Below are 25,247 nucleotides of genomic sequence, written 5' to 3' on the forward strand. Positions count from 1 at the left end.
GAGGAGAGGGGGCTCAGCGGTATTCAGTGCCTGCTCCGCCCCGAGAGCTGTAAATCTGAGCTGCTGACAGTTCATCTCACACATCTTGGGCTTCCAGGCCCCAAGCTGCGCAGGCGAGGTCCCCGGAGACCCAGCCCCACCCCCAGGACCCAGTGGGGACCCGGCGCGCCATGCGTGGGGGACGCCAGCAAACAGCAGCTCCGTCCCCCTGCCTCCTGGTATGCGGTGACTCTGAGTCCAGGAGGACACTCCAGTCAGGATCGGGCTGACCACAGAGCGGGGACTTGATCCCGCCAAGCGGAAGGCATTTGAATCAAAAAGAGTAAGACTTCTTTACAATGGGGGTGGGAGGAGACAAGGGCTGGACAACCACGTGCAAAAAAAGTGTGCTTCAACCAAAACTGTGCACCGAATGCAAAAATGAACTCAAAATGGATCATGAAAATACATGGAAGACACGAAGTCACACAATTCCAGAGGGAAACATGGGAGAGGGTGTCTGTGACTTTGAATCAGGCGGTTTCTCTCAGGTCCAATACCATACAACCTATTTTTTTTTAAGTTGATAAGTTAGATTTTTATCAACATTTAAGAACTTATCTTCAAAAGATACTCTTAAGAGAACAAAAAGAGAAAATACTTTTGCACCAACAAAGGTGTATGTCTGGAGTGTATAAAAGAGTCTTAAAACTCAATAATAAGAAAGCAAAAATCAAATTTTAAAAATGGGCGAACGATTTCAACAGACACTTTACCGAAGAAGATACACAGATGGAAAATCAACACCTAAAAAGATGCCCAACGTCACTAGTCATTAGATAAATGCAAATCAAAACTAAAATAACATACCCTACGCCCTTATTAGAATGGACCTCCTCCCCCCAAGACTGACTATATCAAGTGTTGGAAAAGATGTGGAGCAAGAGCACTCCCACATCCTCCAGTGGTGGGAATGCAACATGTACAGCCGCCTTGGACAATAGTTTCTTATAAAATTGAGCACACGTTCATCAATCCTAGGTATTTACCTGAGAAATGAACACCTGTATTTACACAAAAACTTGTGCATGAATGTTTGTAACAGTTTGATTCACAGTTGCCCTGAACAGGAAACAAGCAGATAAATGTGGACAAATGTGGCACATCCATGCAACAGAAATGACTCAGCATAAAAAGGAATGAACTACAAAAACATAGGGGAATCCTCCATGCATGTTGCTAAGTGAACAAAGCCAGACCCCAAAGCTACATGTTGAATGCACATATCATATTTTCCACTTATAAGACCTGTAAATGGCAAAACCGGCAGAAGGGAACATAGCCCATTGTTGCCAAGGGTGGAGCTGGGGGTGGATGGGGTGGCTGTGGCAGGAAAGCAGAGGGGGCTGGGGCCACGGTGCTGCCCTGTGTCGTGACTCTGTGCCACCTGTGTCAAGACCCAGAGGCTACACAGCACAAACAGGAACTGTGCCGTGTCAAGTTTTAAGAAATCACCCTGTGAAGGAAGCTCCAGTGGAATCCAAGATATAACAAACAAGCCTAAACGGCCACAAATGGACAATGTACTAGAGGAAAAGAAGACTCCGTCATTCCGGAAAACAATATTTTGTCTGGAGACTATAAGGCTAAAGATAAAAGGGACTGCACTCAAATGTGTCCTCGCTGGTAAACTTGTTCCTCACAGGGGATATGGGTTAGCAATTCTGAAATGTCTTTGTGTGGATACTAGGGTGGGGCAAATAAGTAACACAGTTTATATGGAGAGAGCCACATCTCCAAAGAAAGTAGTTACAGATAAGGAAAGGGGGGCAGGAATGAGTCTTGAGTGGTTGGCCTCGAATTCCAAGTGTCAGTATGAACTGGTGGTTTTATAATAGACCCACAGATGATAGATGGATAGATAGATAGATGATAGATAAATGATAGATGATATATACATAGATGACAGATAAATAGATGACAGATAAATAATAGATGATAGATAATAGCTACATAAATACATAGATAGATGGTAGATAATAGATGATAGGTAGAAGCAGAAGTAAACAAAGAAGGGGGTGTATGCATGCATTAGCACCCAGATGTCTGTTTCCAAGCTCTGCCCCTGAGAGGGCCTAGAATTCCTATCACCCCAGGAGTAGCAAACACACCCAGCCCAGAGATGTTGGTTCCTAAACACCATTCTCCAACAGAAGGAACCAGAGCTCCATGGAGAAGTGGTTGCTTTCAGGCTTGGGGCAGGGAAAATACAGATGAGCTTGAGCATCCTGCGGGGACAGAAAGTAAGAAAGGGCTCAAGACACAGAAGGGAACTCAAAGGACAGAGGCATCAACCTGTTGGAAAGGTCAGTGGCTTAAGTTGGAACAATCTGAGCGAGAAAATAATTAAAGATGGTGTTGGATTATAACCCATAGAATAAATTAAATACCCACGAGCCCATACTGCTATAAATAACTGGATAAAGAAAGAAATGAGAGAAGGGGGACAGGTCTTCTCCAGAGAAAAATTCTAATAAAACAGAAGGAACGCAGTGTTAGAAAACCACGAGAACAGGCAGTAATCACTGCGGCAGGAAAGAGCCACTCGTGTCTGCTAAAGTTATTGGGCAAAGGTTTAAAGAGGATCAGGGTACTTGCTTAGTCTCAAAGTGTCTCTCCCCAGCTATTTATAGTTACAAATGATACCTTTTCAGTGGATGACCTGGCAGAAGCTTAACCAAGGTTCACATCACAGGGATACGGCGTATGGACGTCGTGCCGCCCCGATCGGACACATTCAGAAGGGGTCACCTGGGCTCAGTCTTGCCAAGAATGTGCATAACCTCAGTCCAATCATCCAAACACATCAGACCAATCAAACTGGAAGACAATCCACGAAATAACCCACCAGCTCCTATCAGGGTGCCAAGGTCAAGGATGATGAGGAAAAGCTAAGAAACCCGTCGCCCACTGGGAGGGACCAGGAGAACGGCTCAACAGAGTACGGGGTCCCGGAGCAGAAACACTTGTCTGAACTGAGTGCATATGGACCAGCTAAGCTTGGAAAGTGTGCTGTGATTCCATGAGATGTGAACAACTGGGGAAGCTGGGTGAAGGGTGTACAGCAACTTTATACTCTAATAGTTTTGCAATTTTTTCTTTAAATCTGTAACTATTTTATAATAAAAGGTTTTTTAAAAGCTGATGGCGTCTTCCTGGCGGTCCAGTGGTTAATACTTCGCCTTCCAGTACAGGGGGTGCGGGTTTGACCCCTGCTCGGGGAGCTAAAATCCCACATGCCTCTCGGCCAAAAAACCAGAACATAAAACAGAAGCGATATTGTAACAAATTCAATAAAGACTTTAAAAACGGTCCACATCAAAACAAATCTTGAAAAAGAAACGCTGATGGGAGGAAGGAGGTGCTTGCTTAGGAAGCTGTTAACGTCTCGTGTCGCATGTACTGCAGCAAATGTACGTCTGACCCTGGCACCGAGGCTGCTGTGCGGTGTCCCGAGCCGAGAAGTGCAGCACAGTTCGGTCCCCGAATTGTGACGCCCGTGGCCCCCCACCCAGGCTACCCCCACGTGAGCACCCGGCAGTTGGTCTGAGCCACCTCTGGGTCTGCAGACGCACAAAATGGCTCTGTCCAAGGGGGCGCCCACGAGCGTCCAGGTCCCGGAGGTCTCCTGGCCCCCAGGGAGGCCGTGCCTGCCCGGCGCCCCCGCCTCTGGGGCTGTCCTCACGCTCTCAGCCATGCTTATCTGGCTCTGGCTCCTCCACAGCTGAGACCTGCTCACAGCTCTGGGGCACGGAGCAGCCTTCCAAGCCCTGGCAGGTCCCCGGTGCTGGGCGCATGGCAAGGCAGGCCCCAGAGCCAGGCTGGCTCAGCGGGGGCGGGGGGGGGCTGCGGGGGTGATGCCGATGGGGGAGAGGTGACCCCGCCTCCCGTGCGGCCCTTCCGGGGACTCTGGGCACTGCGTTTTGATACAGGTACTGCGTGGCCGTGTGCGTTGCTCATTATTCTTCACCGGCTACAGGTGACCTTTGAGGTCAGGCCGTGACAGTGGGTTGTCCTCGCCGAGCAATCGGAAACGCAGTGCTGGCGCGTTTGGTACTTTCTTCCGCACGATACGGCGCAGCCCGAGGACCTCGGCGCAAGTTCTAAGAGGAGACCCCAGACTCCAGGGACCCCGAGCTCCGGGGACCAGGCGTGTTCGGATTTGAGGGCCCACGTGTGGACCGGGCCGCGGACCAGGCGGGGACCGGGCTCCACTCCAGAACCAGCCTCCAGAGTGATCTTTCGAGCCTGAGGCTGTGCCCTGCACCCCTGGGGACGTGGCAGCAGATACTGCCGTGCCCGGGCCCTGCACCAGGCTAACCGCATGCGGTTTCCGGAGATGAGCCCCTTTACAGGAACGCGTGCCCAGACGTGCCGCGGGAAAGCGCCAAGCGTCCCGAGGCCCCTTGGAGCGAGCGGGTGGTGGTCTCACTCTGGCCTCTGCCTCGCTCCCTTCTTTGCCCGGTGGTGCGTCTCCCGGGGCCCCTGCAGCCCCACTCTTAGAGGTTCAGGCGGCTCTGTGATGGGGAGGGGTGGGGGACACGGCGCCCCACACCACACCCTGCGGACTCGGGTACAGAACTGTACCCCCCACCAGAGCCTCGCCACGCCCCACAGAAACACGCTTGACGAGGAGATTCCGCCTGGAGAGGAAAGCTCACTAGCGGAGCCTGATGCTCGGTCCAGACCATCCGTCCCTGCCGTGGGGACGCCCCACCCGGCCGCCCCAGGGATGCCTCCGAGCCCTGGGGCAGGAGAGGAGGTGACGAGCTGGGGACACAGGGAGGCCCGCTGAGCTGGGAGTCAGGGTCGGGGGAGGGACGGCCCCACAAGGAAAAGGGGGTGGCTCTCTCGCCTCCGAGTTTCTGGGAGCAGCAAGACGGGGGTGGGCGGGGCAGGCCCGCAGAGCTGGGGGAGCAGGGCCAGGGCCCGAGTCCGCAGAAGCGTCGGGTGCCCTTGAGCAGTTCTTCTCTGCCGGGAGCGGACAGAGGCTGCCCTCGTAGCTCAGGGCTGCGCCCCGGGACCCACCACCGGGCACCTCCGGAGGCCTCGGCTGGCCTTGGCGGGGGGTGTCCTGGGTCTGGGCGGAGAAGACCTGTAATGGGTTCGGCACCTCAGACCAGGGAGAAGCCCACGCCAGATGCCCCCAGGGAACAGACTCCGGTCCAGAGGCCATGGTGGGAGGCGGGCCGCCCTCACCCTGCCCCTGCCCACCTGTATAGACACCAGGGCTCCTGCCGCAGGGCCAGCGTCCCAGCACATTGAACCTACGTCTCAAACGGGGCCAACCTCGCTGCAGAGGAGGTGGGATCCCACCGACCAGAAGGAGGTGTGCTGGCGCCCACAGGGCCCGCAAAGGGCGGGAAGGAAGACGCCACGCCCCAGGGATGACGGCTGAGCCTCACCTGCTGGCCACCTGGGCGTCGGGCCCCCTTCTCCCATCCGCAGAACCCCGGGGCACTGTCGTCCTCGCCGGGCACTGCCCCTTGAGCGTGCAGCCTGGAGCTCTGGACGGGGCAGCTTTGGCCTCGCCTGCAGCCGGAGCGCCTCCGCGGTGCTGCGTGGCCCGAGGTGTCCTCCGGCCCCTGCGTCTCCGACAAGCTCAGGCCCCTTCCCGGTCGGTCCATTGCTCTGGTCCCAGCTCCCCCACTACCAGGCTCCCCAGTCTTCCCTCCGGTCAGTCCCTCGGCGCAGCTCAGGGCGGGAGGCTGACGGCACCGTGGCAGCCACAGTTCTGTTCCCGCGAGTGACGGCGTCATCAAGGCAGGGTGGCAGGACGTGTCAGTCAGTAAGTGCTCAGGACTCCAGCCAGTGAGTCGCAGCGTCTTCATAGCCCGTCCGTCCTGCGAGACACGGGGCAACGGTCCTCGAGACGCTCCGTGAACCGTCCCCATTTCCCTGAACGAAGGGCGCCGCCGTGGTGGCAGCTTCATCGCGTCACTTTGCAGGGTGCCTGCGTTGTTTCTGGAATCTTCCTTTGAGACACCTTTTGGTCATCAGGGGAACAACGGGAGGTGGGAGTTTGGGGCTCGTGCACAGAAGCAGCTCTTTACACCTGCGCAGCAGGGGACTTGCGCGTCCCTGTAACTAGGATTGGGAGGCTGCGTCCCGAGCAAGGATCCCGGGGTCCACAGCCAAGACAAGGTGTCTTCAGAGGAGCCCCAGTCAGAGAACTAGTTCTCGTTCTGGCTCATCAATATGGACAGTCCCCTGCAGAGGTGCTCAAAGACCCCCTTTCTCCCTCTTCCTCGACGGGAGGGGGTATGCAGAGCCCAGATCCTCTTGAGTCTTCGGGAACGAGGTGCAGCATCTCCCTTTGCCACCGGGGTGTCTGCTGCTCTCTGGTCCAGCTGGAGGAAAGGGGTCTGGCTCCTGGGCGGGCTGGAAGGAAAGAGATGCAGGACGCAGGTCAGGGAGGCTGCAGGGCGAGAGGGAAGGGCTGGAAGGGCGGGGCTACGAGGAAGGGTGGCCCTGCTCCCGAGGGGAGGCCCTCTGAGGGCGGGGGCCGCAGACGGAGACGGGATGGTGAGGCCACACCCTACTTGTCCTCTCCTCTTGTTTGGGAAGGAAGTGGTGGTCAAGCTTTCACACGTGGCCTCGGCCTGGGAGCCGAGGGCACGATGCCACAGCTCAGCACGACTGTGACGTCGTGAACGAGCCCAGCTTGTCGGGGCAAGTGGGCATCTCTAGCTGAATCTCCAGTGTCACCCAAGCTTGTACTTGACACACGGAAAAGACAAAGAGACGTGAAACCACCAGCACTGCTCCCCGCTGAGTTGCCCGGAGCAGAGAACGGGAGTGGCTTTGCGTGCACATCTGTCCCCCGGGGGAGGTCCCGCGGGAGGGGGTCCTTTGCGATCCTTCCTTCTCAAGGAAGGCAAGCGCCCCTCCCCCTCTGACGATGGCAGACCCCTCCCCTCTAGAACCTGGGGGACCCCTGGCTGTCCCCTTCCGGAAGCACCTCCTGCTTACGGAACAGCGGGGGCCACGCTGGTCCTTACGATGCAGACGAAATACTCACCACGCCAGGGTGCCCAGGAGAGCTATGACCACAGAATGAAAGCTAAGGAGAAAAATAAGAACAAAAATAGAAACTAAAAAGGAAAGGGGAGGGTGGAGACATGGAAGGAAAGAAAGAGAAAAAAGAGTTTGTAGAGCTTTTGGCAAGAAATAACGTGATCACAGACAGAGCGACGTGGAGATGCCAGCCGGGGGCCAGGAGCAGATCCTGGCGCGCTGGTGTCCAGTGGTTTAAGGGTTGCGCTGCCAGGGGCCTGAAGTGACGGTGCTATCCCCTCCCCAGGGACCTTGCACCGTCCAGAGGCCAGGCTGAGGGTGACAAGTCAGGAGGGAGGCTCTGTTGGTCACTTGGCCTCTGGGGGAGTGGCGGGGACCGGCCATCTGGACCTGTCACCAGGGCTGATGGTGAGGGCGCTAAGTGGCTATAATGATGACACGAGTCTTACGGAAAGACGATCCAAGTGCCAGGCAAACACCACACTCCGTGACAATATTTTGGTCTCAGTCCCATTACAAATGATAAAGTACAGCCAACTTGCTGAATAGATTTCACACTTGGAGCCTCATTTTGGGTCGGCGGAGGTGTCCAGCCAATTTAGACACAAGAGAAAATCTGATGGTGGTACAACTGCTTGGAAAAGCAGAGCTGCTTCAGCTAGATTAAAAGAATAAACACCCAACTTTTAAAATTCTAGTATTTAATACAAACAAATGCTCTCCCTTTAAGACGCAAAAGGAGAGAGAGGTTCAGTTTGGGGGAGAGGCTGCCCCGCTTCAAGGTTGCGTGTCCTGCCGGCCCCCCAGGCGAGCCAGGTGTGTGTCGCCCGCGGCCTGGCGCCCATGGGCAGGCACACAATCGCTCCCCGGTGCCTCTCTGCTTTGCAGGATGTGCTCTGCACGGTGCTAGGGGCCTGTCACCAGCTCTGGATTTGCACGTTACCACCAAGACAGCTCGGCAGATGGCGGTAAAGTGCCCAGGGGAGGGGCCGGGTCCATCTGGAGGAGGGCTGGGCAGGGCCGGGGGAGGGGACCAGCTGCAGGGGCTGCCGTGGGGAGGGTCCCTGAGCCCCGCGAGCACAGAGCCTCTGCTGGCTCTTCCCAGGCAGGGCTGAGGATGCGTGGCCCGTTGAGGGTGGCGGGTCCTGTCCAGACCCCAGCCTCCTGTTCTCTCCGGCAGGGACAAGCCAGGGAGGCTCAGAGGGGAGCCGGCCTTTGGTGAGATCCACCCCACGGGCAAGACCGGTCACAGGACGCGAACAAGCAGTCTGCCTGCTAGAAGCCATCGAAACATCCTAAATCACAGACCAAAAGAGCCCAACTGTCCTAGAACTAAGCACACCCTGCAGGCTGCTCTCTGAGGGTGCTCTGTGCACCCTGATTTGGGAGTTGCAGAGCCAGCGGTCGGGAGAAGAGCTGGACAGTCCTCCCCGACGCCAAGCCACACGGCCCCCAATCAGCTGCACCCCAGCACCTGCCGTTTCCAAACTTGGGAGCCACAGTCAAGGAATCACACTAAAAGGACCGCTGGTCGCCGCTCTGCAGGCACCCCGACGGCCAGGGACACTGACGCCGTGAGAGGCACGGCCCTCGGGGTGGCACGGCTGGGTTGTCATGGAAAGGGTGTTCCCAGACCCTGGGCTCCAGCTCCTTGTCCCGAGCAGACACGTCCCTGAAGCCTCTTTCTGTCCAAAAATACCCCAACCTCAGACCTAGCGCTACACGGCATCCTGAGTTACCTGTTCTTCTCTCTTTGTGTGTGAGCTCCGGCAACAAAGCAAGCCCCCAGATTCGTATTTGGCTTACCTTTTCCTCCAGTTCCTTTATTTGTCTCTTCTGAGCTTCTATTCTTTCTTCTAATTCTTTAATTCTCTGCAATGTTAAAAGAAGGAAAATCCTCAATAATCAGAATATTTGGGAAACCAAGTGGGGAAAAGCCTTTCAGGATTTTCACACATGTGCTTGGAGGACCAGTCGTCACAGAGCAGCTGCCATGCTGGCCACTGCGAGGGGGCCAGGAGCCTCGGGCTGCCCTCCCCGCCGACTTTTAGGAACCTCGGCTTCGGGAGAAGAGCCAGTGTGCCTGCTCAGGTTCCGCTACAGACACAGCCTCCCTCAGTCTGCTCTTCGCAACAGCAAGAGACAGGAGGACAGCTTTCCCCTCGGCCGCGCTCCTGTGACGGGAGTGATACCCTCCCACCTCCTACATCTCCAGATCCTAAACAATGATGCTAGGAGCCCAAAGAAATGGCAAGGGCCCAATTCACAGTCCTTCCAAAACACCGTTACGGCAGAGAGAGGAGCAGCCGGAAGGGTCCCAAAGTCAGTCACGAGGAGGTCTTTTCTGGCAAGGCTGACCTCAAGTTTGGAAACTCTAGTCTTCATTTTGGTGCACAATGCCGGGCAGATGGACATGTGTGTGCCCACGCCGACCTGGACGCCTGGCCTGGACCCTGGAGGCAGCTGAGCTCTGCTCCCAGCCCGTCTGACGGGAGTGAGGGGCTGCAGGGGGCAGTCCTCTCAATGACCGCCCTGGATCTGGCAGTGAGGGTCCTGGTAGCTGACCAACCCTCTGGTCAGACGTCAGCTCTCTGACATTCACAGTAACCCTGGATTCACTAGTGTGTCTGAACACGGAACACAGCCACGAAGGCCACGCCAGCACACACAGTGGAGCAGAGGCATGTCTTACACACCAAGCCTGTCTAGTCTGCCTGGATCCCTCACCCCCGGTTAGAAATGAACTGGCCAGACTGGCCTGAGGGCCCCAAGTGCCTGTAGGCCAAGAGAAGGTCCCCAAGTCCCTAGCCCATGAGCCGCTGCTCCCCAGATGACAGCTTCACTGGGATCTTGCCACTGAGGGAGGAACCACGGAGGAGACCCAGAGTGGGGGGGACCCAGGAGGGGGGCTGTGCCACCCAGAGGCCTGGGCGGGATGGGCAGTCCGGCAGGAAGGTCCCCCATGGGCACGGCCACTGAGAGCATGGCCATCAGGGGGCACGGCCAGTGGAAGGCCCCGGACTTGGGGGCATGATCATTGGAGGGCAGGGTTATGGGGGTGTGGCCACGAGAGGTCATGACCTTTGGGGGCGTGGCCACGGGAAAGCACGACCTTTGGGGGCGTGGCCACGGGAAAGCACGACCTTTGGGGGCATGGCCACGGGAGGGCATGACCTTTGGGGGCGTGGCCAAGGGAGGCACGACCTTTGGGGGCGTGGCCACAGGGAGGCAAGACCTTTGGGGGCGTGGCCACAGGAGGTGCGGCCATCAGAGGGCCAGGCATGGAAAGCCCCGCTGCGCCCAGAGGTCCCGCGCCCGCGGCGCCCCTGCCGCGCACCTGCTGCGCCAGCTGCAGCAGCTCCATGCGCTCCCGCAGGATCTGGGCGTCCCGCTCGCGCAGCTCGCTCATGACCTGGCGCTTCCACTGCTCCACCGCCACCCTGAGCTTCTCGCGCTCCTCCTCCGACAGCATGTCTGCCACTTTGGCCCCAGCTTCCTGCTGCAGGACGTCGTACAGCATGGCTTCCAGCTCCAGGATGTGCTAGGGGCGGGAGGGGACATGTCAGTCCTCGCCTCCTCCCCCGGGGACGGCCTCGGGGACTGGGGCACCCTGCCCTGGGGGCATGACGCCTCCAGGCCAGCCCACAGAGGGGACTGCTTCCGCCTGGACCAGTTACATGATGTTCTGGAGGGTGGAAACAGTCCGGGAGTAATTATTTCAAGAGCATATTCCCTTCCACGCGATGTTTAACGTGCAGTGAAACCTTAGGGACATAGAGGTCAGCAGAATTTGAGGCCAGAGTCGGATGAGGGCCAGAGGAGCAGTGGGCCGGGCGGGTGTCCCTTGAGGAAGGAACAACTAAGGCTTCCTCCTTTGCTCACAACCTTCGCCAAACCCTGCCTGGGCTTCTGAGTCGCTAAGAAGGAAGAAGGGCGGTGCTCACAGGGTTTGTCTGCAGTAGTGCAGAGGGGCCAGGCCGTCAGCTCTGCGGTCCCCAGGGCTGCCTGTGGGGTGACTCGTGTCCGCAAAGAAACATCAAGTCCCAACCCCCAGAACCTGTGAATGTGGATCGTTTGGAAATAGGCAGATGTCGCCCAGTGCAGGTGAGGTCAGACTGGATTAGGGGGCCTCAGTCCACTGACTCTCAGCCTTGGAAGAAGAGGGGACTTGGAGACAGTCATGGAAGATGCGGGGAAGCCATGTGACGACAGGGCAGAGATTGGGGTGACTCAGCCACAAGCCCGGGAACGCCTGGGCCCCCGGGAGCTGGAAGAGGCAGGAGGGCCTCCCCTGGAGCTTCAGACGGATGTGGCCCCGCCAGCACCTTGGTGTCAGGCTTCTGGCCTCCAGACTGTGAGACATACACCCGCCCCACCTCTCCTCCCCTTCTCTCTCTCTGTCTGTCTGTCCGCCCGCCTCGCAGCCCCTCACCTCCTCTGTCCCACATGATAACCCTAAGGATGCCCACGGCCGCGGGTGCCCGTGTGCGCCGGCACCGGCGTGGGCTCCACCTCCACGAAGCCCCTCGGTCGCGCCCCTTCCAGGAAGCAGGTGCTCTTGTTAGGCCTGGCTCACGGGTGAGGACACTGCGGCAGGCTGACGAGACTGCCGGGCTGGACGACCTCCTGTGCTCACAGAGCAGGGAGGGTGTGAAACCCTGCAGGTTCCCACAGGCCTGTGTCCCCCCCCCAGGGCATCCCAAGGCGGTCGGTGCCTCCCTCCTGCACAGGGCTTTGTGAACGGCAGATAAAATGGCTAATTATCCAGCAGGAAGTGCAGGCCTAACTGTGGAGTCAAGAAAACCAGGGAGGGAGAGCAAAACGTGCAGCCTTCCTGCCGGGATTGGAGGAAGGGGGTCCCCAAACAGTATCACGCAGGGAGCAGCCCTGACAGTCATCAGACCGGGAGGGGACCCAGCATCACCGGGGGCCCTGACAGCATCCCTCGGCGCTGTGCGCAGGAGGCCCCGTCCACGGTCCCAGGGCGACGTCTTCTGTGGCGTGCGGGTGCGCGTGTGTTCGTGCGTCCGTGTGTCATAAAGCCGTCTCCCTGATGTCATTCATCTCCAGGACCCATCTTTTTGGCACCGATGTCGGGGTTAACCGCACACGGGGACGTCCCTCCAGGTTTCTCGGGGGAAATGGCTTCCCACGGGGCAGGCATGCACAGAGGGCACGTGTGCTCTGGTTGGTGCAGATGGACAGAGCAGGGGTCCCGGGCGGGATGACGGACTGACAGACATTCAGCTGTGTTCAGCTCATTTGTAAATGCATTGCTTCGGTGAATTCTATTGTCTCAGCTCATTTCAGACACCCACGTGACTTCTGCTAGCGTGCCTGCACTCCTGGGGCCAAGGGTTGCTGAGAGAGCAGTAAGGCGTCCTCGGAACTCGCCGGGGGAGGGGTGTCCGGCAGGAGAGATGCAAAGAGTGACGCCACGCTGGTCACACTGGGCGCAGGATCTTCCCAGGCGGGTCCGAGGCCACGTGGCCCCCGAGACACCATGCTGGCCGTGGGAACAGCCTTCCCCGTTTCTACCCCAAATCCGGCACCCCTGGGGGTCCGGCAGCCGTACTCCTCTTACCTTGTGAGCCTGGTCCAAGGACTGCTTCCTGTAGTCCAGCTCCTCGTCCAGGTAGCCCTTCTGTTTACTGAACAGCTCCTGAAACGCAAGAGGACCCGTGTCTGGGCCTCGCGCAGCCGACCCGGAGCGCGGGGCCGCGGGCCCACGTGGCCAGCTGCGCACCAACCTTCTCGCTCTCCAGGTCCACCATCTTCCGCTGCAGGGCCGACTCCGTCTCTTCGATCCGCTGGAGCCACTGCATACAAACGGGAGGTACTCAGGCGTCGAAGTGCACCTCCCCGAGCCCCGGGAGGCAGCCTGGGGGGCCTGGCCCTCCCTGCCCTTCCCACTCTTCCTCCAGGAGGGGAGGGTCCCCCCAGCAGCCCCGCCTCGTGTCCAGCGCCGGGAGAGGAGGGAGGTTAGGCGGCCCGTTCTCCCGAGGTGCTGGCCCCTGAACTCCTATTTGCTGGACACCCCCACCCCGCCCTGCTGGGGGTGGCTGGGAGGGGCGCTGCCAGCAGGCCTACCAGGCGGGTTCTGGCTACGGGGGTGGGGGACCGGGAGCAGGCTGGCGGCCTGCGGGAGCAGAGGCTGGAGGGTGCGCTGGGCGACCCCCGGAGGAGGTTCCCGGCGGGTGAGACGGAAGCTGCTAATTTACAGACCCACCATACCTCCCGGCCTCCGGGGGGAGGCGGAGGCAGAGCGGCCTTGGGAGAGCTCTGGCTGAACCTGTCACTTGCAAACATGCGTGGTGGTGCCGGCTGACCTGTGCGTGTGCCAGACCTCCCGAGGCAGATGGGATCCGTGCACCCCAACCCCACCTCCCGGTAGCCCTCCGCCAGGGTGAGTGCCCTCTGTGCGCTGAGCCAGAAAGGGAGGCTTCGGGAAGCCCGGCCCCGTCCGACAGCGTCCCCAGTCACTGCTACCTTTTCGGCCAAGGTCAGGACTGTCCTGGCTTGTATGACGACCACCTGCTCCTCATTGGTCAGGTTCTGCACCCAAAGCAGAGTTCACGTGTGGTCAGCGGGCGCGCCTTCTGGGGCGGCCGGGCTGAGTGACGGGCGCAGGGGAGCTGGGGTCACAGCTAAGTGTAGCTTTCACTAAAAGGCCCTCCCGGGAGCCTCTGAGCCCCTTTCCTCTTGGTCCTGCCAGCTCTGGGGTGACTCTCCGTCTTGCCCCCTCGGGTCCTCTCACTGCTGGTGACCACGTCTAAGGCAGCCAGGGAGACACAACGGCTCAAGGGGGCGCCAGGACGAGCAGCCAGGCTTCCCGGTTCTCAGGTGGGTTTTAATTTAAAGCCGGCTCTCCGCGCAGGCGGCCTGAATTATTACAGCACCACTTACGAACGTGAAGCAAAGATCAAACATTCACGGCTATGGAATGGTTCCCATCCCTGCCGCTTTGCCTTCTTCCTGCATGTTTGATTCAAGCCTCGTCCCAAAGGGCCCGCCTGGGTGGTCCTTCTGGGCAGGGTGACTCTGGCTTTGGGGCCAGTGGCATCCTCAGAGGATGTGCCACCTGCGTCAGCACCAGGGTGGAGGCAGCTGGGCCCACCTGTGGGACAGCCGATGGGGGTCACGGGAGCAGAGACAGGCAGGGAGGAGCCCCCTGGGGTCGCTGAGCTGAGGGCGCCCCCCCCAAACTTCCCTGATTCAGGGCCACCTGCTCCGAAAGCCCTCCCGCCTTGCTCCCTCCGCAGCGTGAGCTCCCCGGGGGCAGGGGTCCCTCAACACCCGCCTCCCCGGCAGCAGCGGGCACAGGTGGGGGCCGGCGGCCAGCTGCTGGGACACAGAGGCAGGCTCCGTCCTCAGACACGCCACACCCCGACTCGGTGTGGTGCCGGGGCCAGGCGCCCCTCATCCCCCTGGCTTCCGCTAGCCAGGCTGTCCCCACCCTCCTCCCAAGGCAGGGCTGGGCCTGATGGGCGGGATGGGGAGTGTGCGAGGCCGCGGGGCCTTCAGGGTAACTGAGGGAAGCTACCTGGATGTGGTCAGACCAGGCCGAAGGGCCCGCCACGTCCCACTTGGTGGGCGGCCTGGCTGGGCTCCTGCTACCCCCTCCTGGAGGGGACTGTGGCCTTGGCAATGTGCTGCCTCCTCCACCCTCGCAGCCTTCCCTGGGTGACCTGTCCCCCCTGCAGCCCAGGTGCAGCAGCAGTGAACGGACGGCCCACCAGGGAGGACAGGGGTCTATTCTGCCCCCTGCCGGCCCCTCTGCTCCACTCCAAGGACCCTGACTCCTGAGGAAACCGAGGTCCGGGGCTCAGGTGCCCCATGGCCAGCTGGGAGGCTGCAGCCTTCTGGGAAGCAGCCTGGAGACAGCGGCCACAGCCTCAGCGTGCCCTGGCTGAGAAGGGGAGGGGCCCGGCCATCCCTGCCATCTGCCTGAAGTGTGTCCACGTGCACACGACAGGCCTAAGGGTCGCGCCCGGGGTTCTTCAGAAACTGCGAAGGCTCCCGAGAGGTCACCTGCGTGTAGGACCGGCAGTGTGTCCTCTGCTCCCGTCCCTGAGGCCGTGCGACGGCTCCGGGGCCGCCACGCGCGCTGGTGCTCTGACAGGGCCGGGAGGAGCCCCGAACAGCACTAGGCAGACCTGGGCTCGTCCTAGCTGGCCAGTCCCGCAGCTCTGTGACCTGGGTGGGTGCCCTCTGGGGCTTCAGTCTCTCCAGCTGTGAACTGAAAGGCTCCGAAGAGCCCAGGATGGGGGCTGATACTCAGGCTGAACCCTGGAGCACATCGTGACAACGGCCATCCCTGCTGTGGCCCAGCACCTCGGCTACCTGCAGCCGAGATTGAGCAAGGGGTCTGACTCGTGGCAGGGTCGGGGGGTGGGCAATACAGCCAGGAGAGCCGCCCTGCCGGGAGCTGCTTCCCAAGCAAAGGGCAGGTGGGGAGAGGAGGGGTTCCTGTCAATATAGGGCCCTGGGCACCTAGAATCTGCTGGGAAGAACTGGCCCCAAGGATGTGCCTGAGCGCCTGGGTTTTGGTGTGCGTGTGACAAGTGTGCGTGTGCGTGTGAGAAGTGTGTGCGTGTGACAAGTGTGTGTGCGTGCGAGAAGTGTGTGCGTGTGCGTGAGAAAGTGTGTGTGCGTGTGAGAAGTGTGTGTGCATGTGAGAAGTGTGTGTGCGTGCGAGAAGTGTGCGCATGTGCGTGAGAAGTGTGTGCGTGTGACAAGTGTGTGTGAGAGAAGTGTGTGTGCGTGTGACAAGTGTGTGTGCGTGCGAGAAGTGTGCGTGAGAAGTGTGTGTGCGTGTGAGAGCGTGTGACAAGTGTGTGCGTGCGAGAAGTGTGCGCGTGTGCGTGAGAAGTGTGTGCGTGTGACAAGTGTGTGCGTGTGAGAAGTGTGTGTGAGAGAAGTGTGTGCGTGTGACAAGTGTGTGTGCGTGTGAGAAGTGTGTGCGTGTGAGAAGTGTGCGTGCGTGCGAGAAGTGTGCGCGTGTGACAAGTGTGTGCGTGCGACAAGTGTGTGCGTGCGAGAAGTGTGCGCGTGCGAGAAGTGTGCGCGTGTGCGTGAGAAAGTGTGTGTGCGTGTGAGAAGTGTGTGTGAGAGAAGTGTGTGCGCGTGTGACAAGTGTGTGTGCGTGTGTGTGTTTGCATGTGTTGTTTTCCTCCATCTACTGCATGGAGTGCACCAATTTGACTTAGTGCCTTGACCTTTCTTGAGAACAGTTACCAGGATGTGGAGCCCAAGGTGCTTTCGGACCAGCTGTAGACTGTATACTTGTTAGGGTGCCCTGTGGCGGAAACGTTCTGGGGTGTGGATTGGGGCCCTCTTCCAGCACAGTTGATCCGCCCCCCATTGGGCAGGGGCTCAACAAGTACAGGATGATGGGTGGAGGGTGAATGGAGAATGGATGGATGGTGGATGGACAGAGGACGGACGGTGGAGGACGGGTGGACGGAGGGTGGCGTGAAGGGATGCAGTCACTCTGCCCATTCAGCAGTTAGGATTCTTTTGACGAGTTTGCTGTAGAAATTGGAACTCTGCCCTAAGTGAGATTCGGTATTATTTATATGGGCTCTGCCCCTCCTCCCAAACTAAGTAAGCGGGAAGCCCTGAGTTTGAAGTGTCTAAGGCACCCTAAGGACCCACAGCCCCCATCCCCACCAAGGATATGGAAGAGCTTAGAGACTGAGAGGGATTCCAGAAACTGAGAACACGGGGCCAGTAGCACCTCTGCTGCAAGAATCAAGGGTGAGAGCAGAGGCCGCGAACTCCCGTGTGGGAACAGTGTCAGAAAGAACGAAATGTCCCCTAAATGCCAGAGGGCCCGTCCCAGGCAGCTCGGGCAGAGTGGGAGGGTGTGGGCTGCGGTAGGGCCGCCGCGGGCCTCACAGGGGCCCCTGGACCGTGCAGGGCGGTTGGCGCACGGGGAGGCATGCACAAGTCAGGAGGGCGACCTACACTTACGGCGTTGTCCCCCAGCAGGTCCAGCTTCTTCATCAGCTCCGAGACCAGGATGTCCTAGAGGCGGGGGGACAGGCTGCTGGGAGGGAGTGCCGGCCAGGCGGCCGCGGGGTGGGGGGCGTGCAGGCAGGGGCGGGACGTTACCATCACGCCTTCGGCCTCGCAGTACGCCTGCAGGGGGCTCTTCCCGTCCACGGAGGGGGTGTGGTGGAAGTTGATGGCCGGTGACTTCCTCTCCCTCTCCTAGACAGAGAGCGGAAGTCTGGGCACGGGCGTCCCCTCCCTCCTGGAGGGCAGTGCTGGGCCGCCCGGGGACACGGTGAAGACACCAAGGCCACCACACGGCCAGCGTGGTCTTTGCGGAAACGAAGCCCCGGCTGCCGCAGCAGAGGCCGATCCCGCCTCGTGCCCGGGGACGGCCCTGTGTGGACACTGATGGGGACAGGACCTCCCAGGCACCCACGGGGAGGCCCTTGGGAGCGGCCCCCGCACGGGCCTGACCTCAGAGACCCTGAGGACAGAGGACAGTGGCTGGAGGCGCCGCCGCCGCCCTCATCCACGACCGCGCGTAGGAGCCCCGGGTTCCCGGGGCAGCACACATGGAGTGGCCACACAGCCCTCCTGCGCCCCGGGAGGCGGACCGGAGGGCCCCGAGGGGCAGCTCCCTCTGGACTCACGGGGGCCCACTCCCCGCGCCGCAGGTGTGCGTGGACGCCGGGACACCAGACAGGCGGAGATGCCGGTGCAGAGACGCACCAAGCGAAGCTGCGCGGTGGCATCGTAGCAGAGCGCGGTCGCGCCCGCCAGCCAGGGTCACGAGGGACCAGGAGCGAGGGAGGCCCCGGAGCTGTGTGCGGACACTTGTGTTTCGTTTTGCATCTGTTTCCTCTGAGTGACAGGGCTGGACTCGCCGCCCTCGATGGCACCAGCTCGGGGTGACAGCTCTCTGACCCCACCCCGACCCCGCACCTCTAGCTCCAGGATCCGGAACTCCAGCAGCTCGTTTTGGTCCTTCCCATCCTGGACCTCATGCTTTAACCGAGCCTCTTCTGTCTCCATTTGTTGAATCTGTAAAATACAAGACGGGTGAGGCCCTGGAGTCTCACGTGAGGCCAGCTCTCGGCTTCCCTGACGGCCGCTGGCGTCACGGGGACGGCCGCCTGGCCCAGCTCCTCGGCCCAGAGCCTCAGTCCGCGGGGGGCCGTCCTGGTGAGACGAGCTGAGTCCCCTCCTGGGCTAAACCGGCAGCGGGTGGGCGGGGGACGCAGGGCCGGGCGCACCGGGCGGGGGCCGTCCGAGCGGAGATGAGGAAGAGCAGGGCCACCGCGGGCAGAGGCGTAAACTGTCGCCATGCTGCCCGCGCCTCAGCACGGCCGGGACAGCACCCCCTGGAGCCCAGGCTGGCCCGGAGCCTCAGGAGCGCTGCTGTCCGATGGCAGGGCTGCGTGCCGTGGCTGCCTGGCCACCCTCCAGAACGGACGTGCGGTGAGGCCCGCGCCCCCCAAGGGGTAAGCACAGTGCAGCCGGTGGCACAAGTCCTCAGTGGTCTCGTGTCCGCCACGGGCACCGTCAGCTCGGTCCCCCCGCCCCGAGTTGCACTTGGGCCCGAGGGGCCTGCTCTGCGGCTCGGAATGGGTGCAGATGGACCCAGGAGCATCAGTGTCCTCCGAGTCAGCCGGTGCCCTCGGGGGCTGCGTCTTCCCGCTGCACTGTGTGTCGCTCTGCGTGGCTGGGATGCACCCACGGGCCCGGAGTGTGACCCCGTGGGCACCGTGCCAGACCAACGCACAGGTTTTAAGTGACCTATGAGTGTTCAAGTGTGCAAATGAGGGTTTATGTGTGCATGTGGGTGTCACGTGTACAGGCGACAATTAAGCGTGCGTGAGTGTTTAAGTGTGTGTGTGCTCGTGAACGTTTGAGTGTGCCTGTGTTCAAGTGTATACGCAGGTGTTGATGTGCGCACGTGAGTGTTTAAAGGTGCACACGTGTGTCTGAGCGCACACAAGCTATTACGTGCGCGCGTGAGCGTTTATATGCGCGCGCCAGCATCTACGTGTGTGCGGGCGCATTTCAGGGTGCGGTCGTTCTGTGTACGCACAAGCACTTACGTGCACGAGAGTGTTTACGTGAGCATGAGAGCGTCGCGGAAACAGCTATGCTGGTTTAAGACGTGTGCGGAGGGCCCACGACAAGCAGGTAGGTGTGGCTCGGCGTTGAAGGTATGAATGGCGCCCAAAGCACTGCCCCGTGTGGGCCTGATGGCTTCGGGTGGGGCAGGACTGGCCTCTGCCCATGGGCCTGGTTCGGTGCCCTCAGGCTTGTGCGCTGTGGCCGGCCTGGCTCTTTTCTAGAAGGGCTGTGCCTGCCGTAGAAGGTGCTGCCCCCGCCCGCCCTCTGCCTGTGGACAAGGCCAGCTGCTGGCGGGGACGGGTCACCAAGAGCACCCTCACCAGGACGGGGTGATGAGGGGGCCGCCAGAGCGAGCTGTGAGGCCCCACTGGCCCTCCCGCCTCTGGACATGCAGCCACCGCCCCCTCCCACCTTGATCCACGTGACCAGCTCCAGCCGTCCTGGGCCCACTCCTCTGGGGACGGCCATGAACTGCCCACAGAGGTTTTCTAACCGTCACCAACCACAGAACCCATCAGGCAAGAAAACAAGAATCGAGAAGCCGCTATAGACATGGGGCTGGCGGGACCCTAGGTGCCTCCTTCCAAGCCACCTGTCCCTGGAGACGGCGGGGGTGGGTCGGGGGGGCAGCCCCACGGGAGTGAGAAGCACAGAAGGCCCGGCTGGGGCTCCGCTGGGGAACCTCTGCCCTCTCCCCACCGCCCAGCACCGCGGGGACCCCGCAAACCCTGAGCGCAAGGGAATTCCTGCTTTTTTCGGGAAGCAGCCAGACTCTCAGACGCGGCCTGGCAGGGGCGTACCTTTTCTATGAGCTCTTGATTTCTCCGATACAGTGCTTGCTTCTCTTCAATCCACTTCAAGTCCTTGGAAAGGGAATCGAAGTGGAGAAATAAATACACCGCAGGGTGGAACCACGACTGAAATCACGATCAGCAGCCGGGATGTGACGAAAAGACTCAACACCCAGCTTCCGAAGTAGCCCGGGCGAGGCAGCCTCTGCCCCACGGCTGACGAAAGCCCAGGGTCTCACCCGTTTCCTTGGAGGGTCCCGGATAGAAGTGGACGGCACCCAGGCTCGTGCTAGCCCAGGCCAGGCGCCCATGTGGACGTCGCAGGTCTGGGGGACCCAGACCCACAGCCAGCGGGAGCCAGGGGGCTCGGGCCGGTGGGGAGAGGGCAGGTGCCAGGGTTGGGGTCCCTCCCACTTCACACCTGGGGACACGGGGCCCGAGGCAGGCTCTGAGCTCTGGTGGGACCCGTGTGGAGGCCCGCTGGGCTGCCCTGGGGGAGGCCCGGTGTCCTCGACCCCCAGTTCCGGCTCCACGCCCTGGAGGAACCTCTACCACCGGCATCGGGGCACAAAGTGAGGCGTCCAGACACTGAACTCGGCCCTACATTTCTTCTCAGCAGAGTCCTCTGTGAAGTTCTTTTCAAGTGTGAAGGATTGGTTTCTGCAACGAAAGGACTGGCTTCCTCCACCTCCTCCTCCTCCTCCTCGCTTCTCAGCCCCTCGACCACTGTTCTTCTCGGGAGCGAGAGGCTCGGCGGCGCCATCAGACGGGGCCCGGGAACGACGCCTCCGGGTCTGGGTCGTGGCGCTGTGCGCGCAGCAGCTCCGGAGTGCAGCTCCCTCAGGCCGAGCCCAGCCCGGGGGCTCAGGGGCCGAGGAGTGGGGGTGTGGGCCGGTCCTGTGTGATTCAGGTGCCTCAGCACTGGCTTCGGGGCCTCATGCGCTCAGGTGAGGATGTGGCAATGTGGCCGGGCAGTGGCTCACGTCCTTGCCCTGTCTGTCTGTCCGGCCGTCTCCCCAGCAGTTAACACATCAGGCCCTCCGTGGGTCTGCACGGCGCTTGGCCCCCTCCCTCCCAGACCCTAACCCAACCCAACCCCACTGGACGTCCTCTGGCCAGTCCTGGAGGTCCACCTGGAGCTGCCCCATCCAGCAGGTCAGGGGGAGGCTCAGGCCCCGTGGGATGGATGCCCTCCCCCCGGGATTTGAAGAGCCCAGCGGTGAGGGGGGCTGAGGGGAGTGACCGACAAACCCCTGGGACCTGAAATCCAGGCCTTGAACTAAGAGACGGACAGGATCTCTGATCAAGCCCAGAGAGGCGTGTACGGATGGTCAGGATGATTCCTGCCTTGTTGTGTTTTTTTTGTTTGTTTGTTTGTTTTGTGGTATGAGGGCCTCTCACTGTTGTGGCCTCTCCCGTTGCAGAGCACAGGCTCCGGACGCGCAGGCTCAGCGGCCATGGCTCACGGGCCCAGCCGCTCCGCGGCATGCGGGATCTTCCCGGACCGGGGCACGAACCCGTGTCCCCTGCATTGGCAGGCAGATTCTCCACCACTGCGCCACCAGGGGAGCCCTCCTGCCTTGTTTGAGGCTTGCATCCTTTCCGCTTTTAAGTCTTTTACTGAGGTGTGATGCATACACAGTAAAGGGAGCTGGGGTGCCAACCTTCAGTGTGCAGATGCGTAGTTCTCGCCGACGGACGCGCCCACAGAGCGCCACCCTCAGCGGGGGCCCCTGCAGCCCGGGGACCTGGCCCCTGTGCTCACCTGCCCCTGCTCTGCCAGGGCCTTCTCCAGGTCTTCGATCCGCGTCTGTGCCCTCTGCACGTCCGCCTGCAGCTGCTCACGGGTCTGTAGGATGGGAGGAGACATACATCAAATTTTCTCTAAAAGCCAGACGCGCCCACTTGGACGGGACTCTAAGGGGACTGTCTGCCTTTTGGTTCAGCCAGTGGAGAGGAGCCCCTTGGCAAGGACCGCTCTGGAGTAAAGGGGAAACTTGGAGGCTTAGCTGAAGCACGCGACCTCGCTGAGATCACGGCGGGTGATCTACAGATTCATTTGGAGGGATTGTTAGGGAGAGTCCTCGTTTACAGCATGAAAGAGGATTGAGCTGCTGGGTGCGGCCCGAAGGGTCTGCTTTAGGCGCTGGACAGTACTGACAGGTCACACGCAGAGAGGCTGCTGAGCGGTGAGCCAGGCTCAGCTCCCAGGCACCTTCCCTCCCCACCCCGCGCCTCGGCCCGCCCTGGGCTCACCTCCTTCTCCGCACTTCGCTTTCACTTTCCTCCCCAGAGCCTGACCTCCTTTAGAAGAGCAGCCCCCGGCGCCCTGCTGCGTGAAAGCCCACCACCAGCGCCAGCTGGCTTCTAGGGGGTCGGAGCCCCCTTCCCCTGAGTTAACCTGCTCTCACAGGGTCCAGGCCGCAGGGCACTTTGTCGTGACGGGTGCCCCGGCTGCCCTGGGAACAGCTTCCGGGGAAAATGGATGAGAGCGTTTGGGCCGTCGGGACACGGGGTCTGGGGGGGCCTCCGCTCCACTCGGGAGGGCGGGGTAGCCCGCCCTGGCCTGGGCCCACCCGCCGCTGAGCGACCGCCAGAGCCGCTTCCCAAACAACCACGTGTCGGTCGCCTGGGGGAGCATCTCCGGAGGCCCGACCGCGGCCGCGGGAGAGAAGGGCCGGGCCTGGAAGGTGCGAGGGTCCCTGCCAAGGCCGGGGGTCAAGCGGGGGAGCCCAGTGGGGGCCGGAACGTGGCGGCGTGGACGTCAGTTAGACCTTAACTTCTCGCTCTGCGTCCAGCGTCCCTCCGACCTGCTCCTGCAGCAGCGCATAGGCCCGCTGCAGGGCCTGGTACTCCATAGTCAGCTGCCGGAACCTCAGCTCCGTCTCCTCCTTGGCCATGCCCTGGAGGGGCGCACGGAGACACAGCATTAGCCGGGCCTCTACCGGGGACCCGAGAGGCAGGCCCTGAGCCCTGGGATGAAAGGCCGAGCTGGCTGACCCAAGGCCAGGGCTCGGCTGGGGCCCACCTGCCAGCCAGGCTGTCCTGAGCCGGGGACCCTGCAATCCTGACCAGGCTGCCCCGAGGCTCTGCCGGCATGTGTCGGGAAGGGACCCGGGCCTCGTGAACGGCTTAAAGCTGAGGTCTCACCTTCCAAGCTCCCTTCCTGCACAGTCAGCCCGGCTGCCTCCCCCTGGCTGGGATGTCACTTGCTGCCCCAGGGAGAAGGCAGGGGGCGGCTGGCCTTCAGAGGAGAACAAGCCACGTCCAGCAGTGACCGGACGGGAAGCCTATCGGGCCCAAGCTCCCCCAGGCCCGGCCCCACTGGCAGCAGCTGTGCTACCCCGTCCTGGATCTCTAAGCAGGTTCATGGTCGTGGGGCCCTCCGCCAGGATCTGCCAGGGGAGGTGCGATCCGCGGCCTCAGTGCCCGCTGTGCCCGCTCGGGGCCACGGACCCCTGGCCCCTGCTCATCCCGCGCCCGCAGGGCCGGGCCAGCGTTCTCCTGGAAGGAGGCGCGAGGAGGGTGGGACACCTCGGCTGTGTTTATTCAGAGACGGAGCTTGTCCTCATCACCTCTCCACCCCGATGCCCGACTTGGCTGCACCTGTGGCGTTGATGCTGACCCCTGCTGGGTGGCCCAGACCCCCCCACGCCCCTCTCTGCACCGCTCTGCGGAGGGGGCCCTGGCGCAATGACGGGGGTGACGCAGACGGGGCGTGCGTGCGAAGGAAGGGGGCAGCGACAGCCAGGCAGCCACAGCGGCGGGAGGTGCTTCCCACTGTGCAAAAAATCCTGGGTTATTGAGGGTTACAGCCGGTGAGGGCCCCTCCGGGGAGCAGGCCTCCTGACCCCGGCCCCGCCTGCCTCCGTGCCGCCCGCTGGGCCTGTCCAGAAGCCGCCGCGGGAGGGTACCTCCTCCAGGTCGTCGTCTGGGGTGCACGGGGTCTGGTCTGTCCTGTCCGTTTGATAAGAGATGGAAGAACCGTCAGATTCCAGGGAAGCCTCTTCATCGTATCCAAAGAAGGTCTCCACGACAACCGGCTTCTGACCAAAAGGGACGGTGTCAGTCCAAACCCAGGCCAGCCGCCCGGCCGCCCCCAGGCGCACTCCGGCCTCCCACCTGGACCGCCCGTGCCCCGCGCTGCTCGGGCCGCCCAACCTCAGGCCAAGGGGGCCACCATCCGGGCTGGCGGACAGCGGAGTGGGACGTGGCCCTCCTAGCGGCCTCTCTAGGGGCCAGGCAAGTCCACATTTGTGCCTAAGGAATCTCTAACAGCCTGTATGGGGATCGCCGTTGGTTGTTCCAAAACCAAACCAAAAAAACCCCCACACATTTTGTAAAAAGCAGGATACTAGCTAGGTCCTTTCGGAAAGTCTCCCAAATCGCCTTTAATAAAAATCACAGGTTTATTTAGGGCTTCCCTGGTGGCGCAGCGGTTGGGGGTCCGCCTGCCGATGCGGGGGACGCGGCTTCGTGCCCCGGTTCGGGAAGATCCCACGTGCCGCGGAGCGGCTGGGCCCGTGAGCCGTGGCCGCTGAGCCTGCGCGTCCGGAGCCTGTGCTCCGCAACGGGAGAGGCCACGGCAGTGAGAGGCCCGCGTACCGCAAAAAAAAAAAAAAAAAAAAATCCTTTTATCAAAAAGGATTGTGCAGCAGCCAAGAAACTATCCCAGGTCTTCACTGCAGGGGCACAGGTCTGCCCGGGAGAGACCCCGGTGCTGCCACCCGCGGTCCTGGCCCAAGGCGGGGAGCGTGTCGCAGCTACCTTCTCCTCCTCCTCCTCCTTACTGTGGTGAATCCACATCTTCTCTTGGAAATTTAAAGGAAACAAGGTTGGGTTTTTAAATTTAAAATATAAAGAGAATACTTACTCTGGGTCCTGTTTTGGTTATTTCACAAGAACAATTTTTAGAAATAAGAAAACCATTTTCTTTTCACATCTAAAGGAAGAGGTTCACTCCTGTTAAGTGGCTTTTTAAAATACACGTTTCATGTACTCGTTTACCTTGGGGAGTTTTGCCATCTTCTTTCTTTGTTTCCGATATCTTAAAAGCTTATCACGCTCCTGCAAAAAACCAGTTGAGGAGATTCTTTGAGTAGTTGAACAGCTCTGTCAGTTTTAAATACACAGGTTAATATTTCCAAGTCGTCGTCTGAAAGGACCGAGGGTGACCTTGAGACTGGTCTATCGCCTGCATTATCACAAAGAGGCTGCAGTGAGGCCTGCTCAGAGCGGTTTGCTCTGAGGGTTTGGATGGACCATCTTTCCAGCTCGGGCTGGAATAGGAACGGCAGG

General features: G+C 60.7%; 1 protein-coding gene across 40 annotated transcripts in view; it reads right to left on the bottom strand.

Annotated features, from left to right (window-relative positions):
* The window catches only part of JAKMIP3 (Janus kinase and microtubule interacting protein 3), a 109,650-nt gene that overhangs the window by 11,308 nt on the left and 73,095 nt on the right, over positions 1 to 25,247 (bottom strand). For 13 of the 40 annotated variants that reach the window (XM_067023886.1, XM_067024021.1, XM_067024025.1 and 10 more), the window contains 15 exons: positions 24,957 to 25,016; positions 23,864 to 23,995; positions 22,724 to 22,852; positions 21,715 to 21,798; positions 19,959 to 20,021; positions 17,998 to 18,096; positions 17,173 to 17,271; positions 17,026 to 17,085; positions 13,546 to 13,611; positions 12,807 to 12,875; positions 12,641 to 12,718; positions 10,394 to 10,597; positions 8,863 to 8,928; positions 7,061 to 7,102; positions 5,445 to 6,420 (listed from right to left, as the gene is read on the bottom strand). In XM_067023886.1, coding sequence (XP_066879987.1) covers positions 6,262 to 6,420; positions 7,061 to 7,102; positions 8,863 to 8,928; positions 10,394 to 10,597; positions 12,641 to 12,718; positions 12,807 to 12,875; positions 13,546 to 13,611; positions 17,026 to 17,085; positions 17,173 to 17,271; positions 17,998 to 18,096; positions 19,959 to 20,021; positions 21,715 to 21,798; positions 22,724 to 22,852; positions 23,864 to 23,995; positions 24,957 to 25,016 — 1,410 coding nt within the window. In that variant the 3' untranslated portion in view covers positions 5,445 to 6,261. The other 27 variants (XM_067024042.1, XM_059054956.2, XM_059054952.2 and 24 more) reach the window with 14 other exon arrangements.

The sequence above is a fragment of the Kogia breviceps genome, chromosome 2 (genome assembly GCF_026419965.1).
Source record: "Kogia breviceps isolate mKogBre1 chromosome 2, mKogBre1 haplotype 1, whole genome shotgun sequence".
Taxonomy (NCBI): domain Eukaryota; kingdom Metazoa; phylum Chordata; class Mammalia; order Artiodactyla; family Physeteridae; genus Kogia; species Kogia breviceps.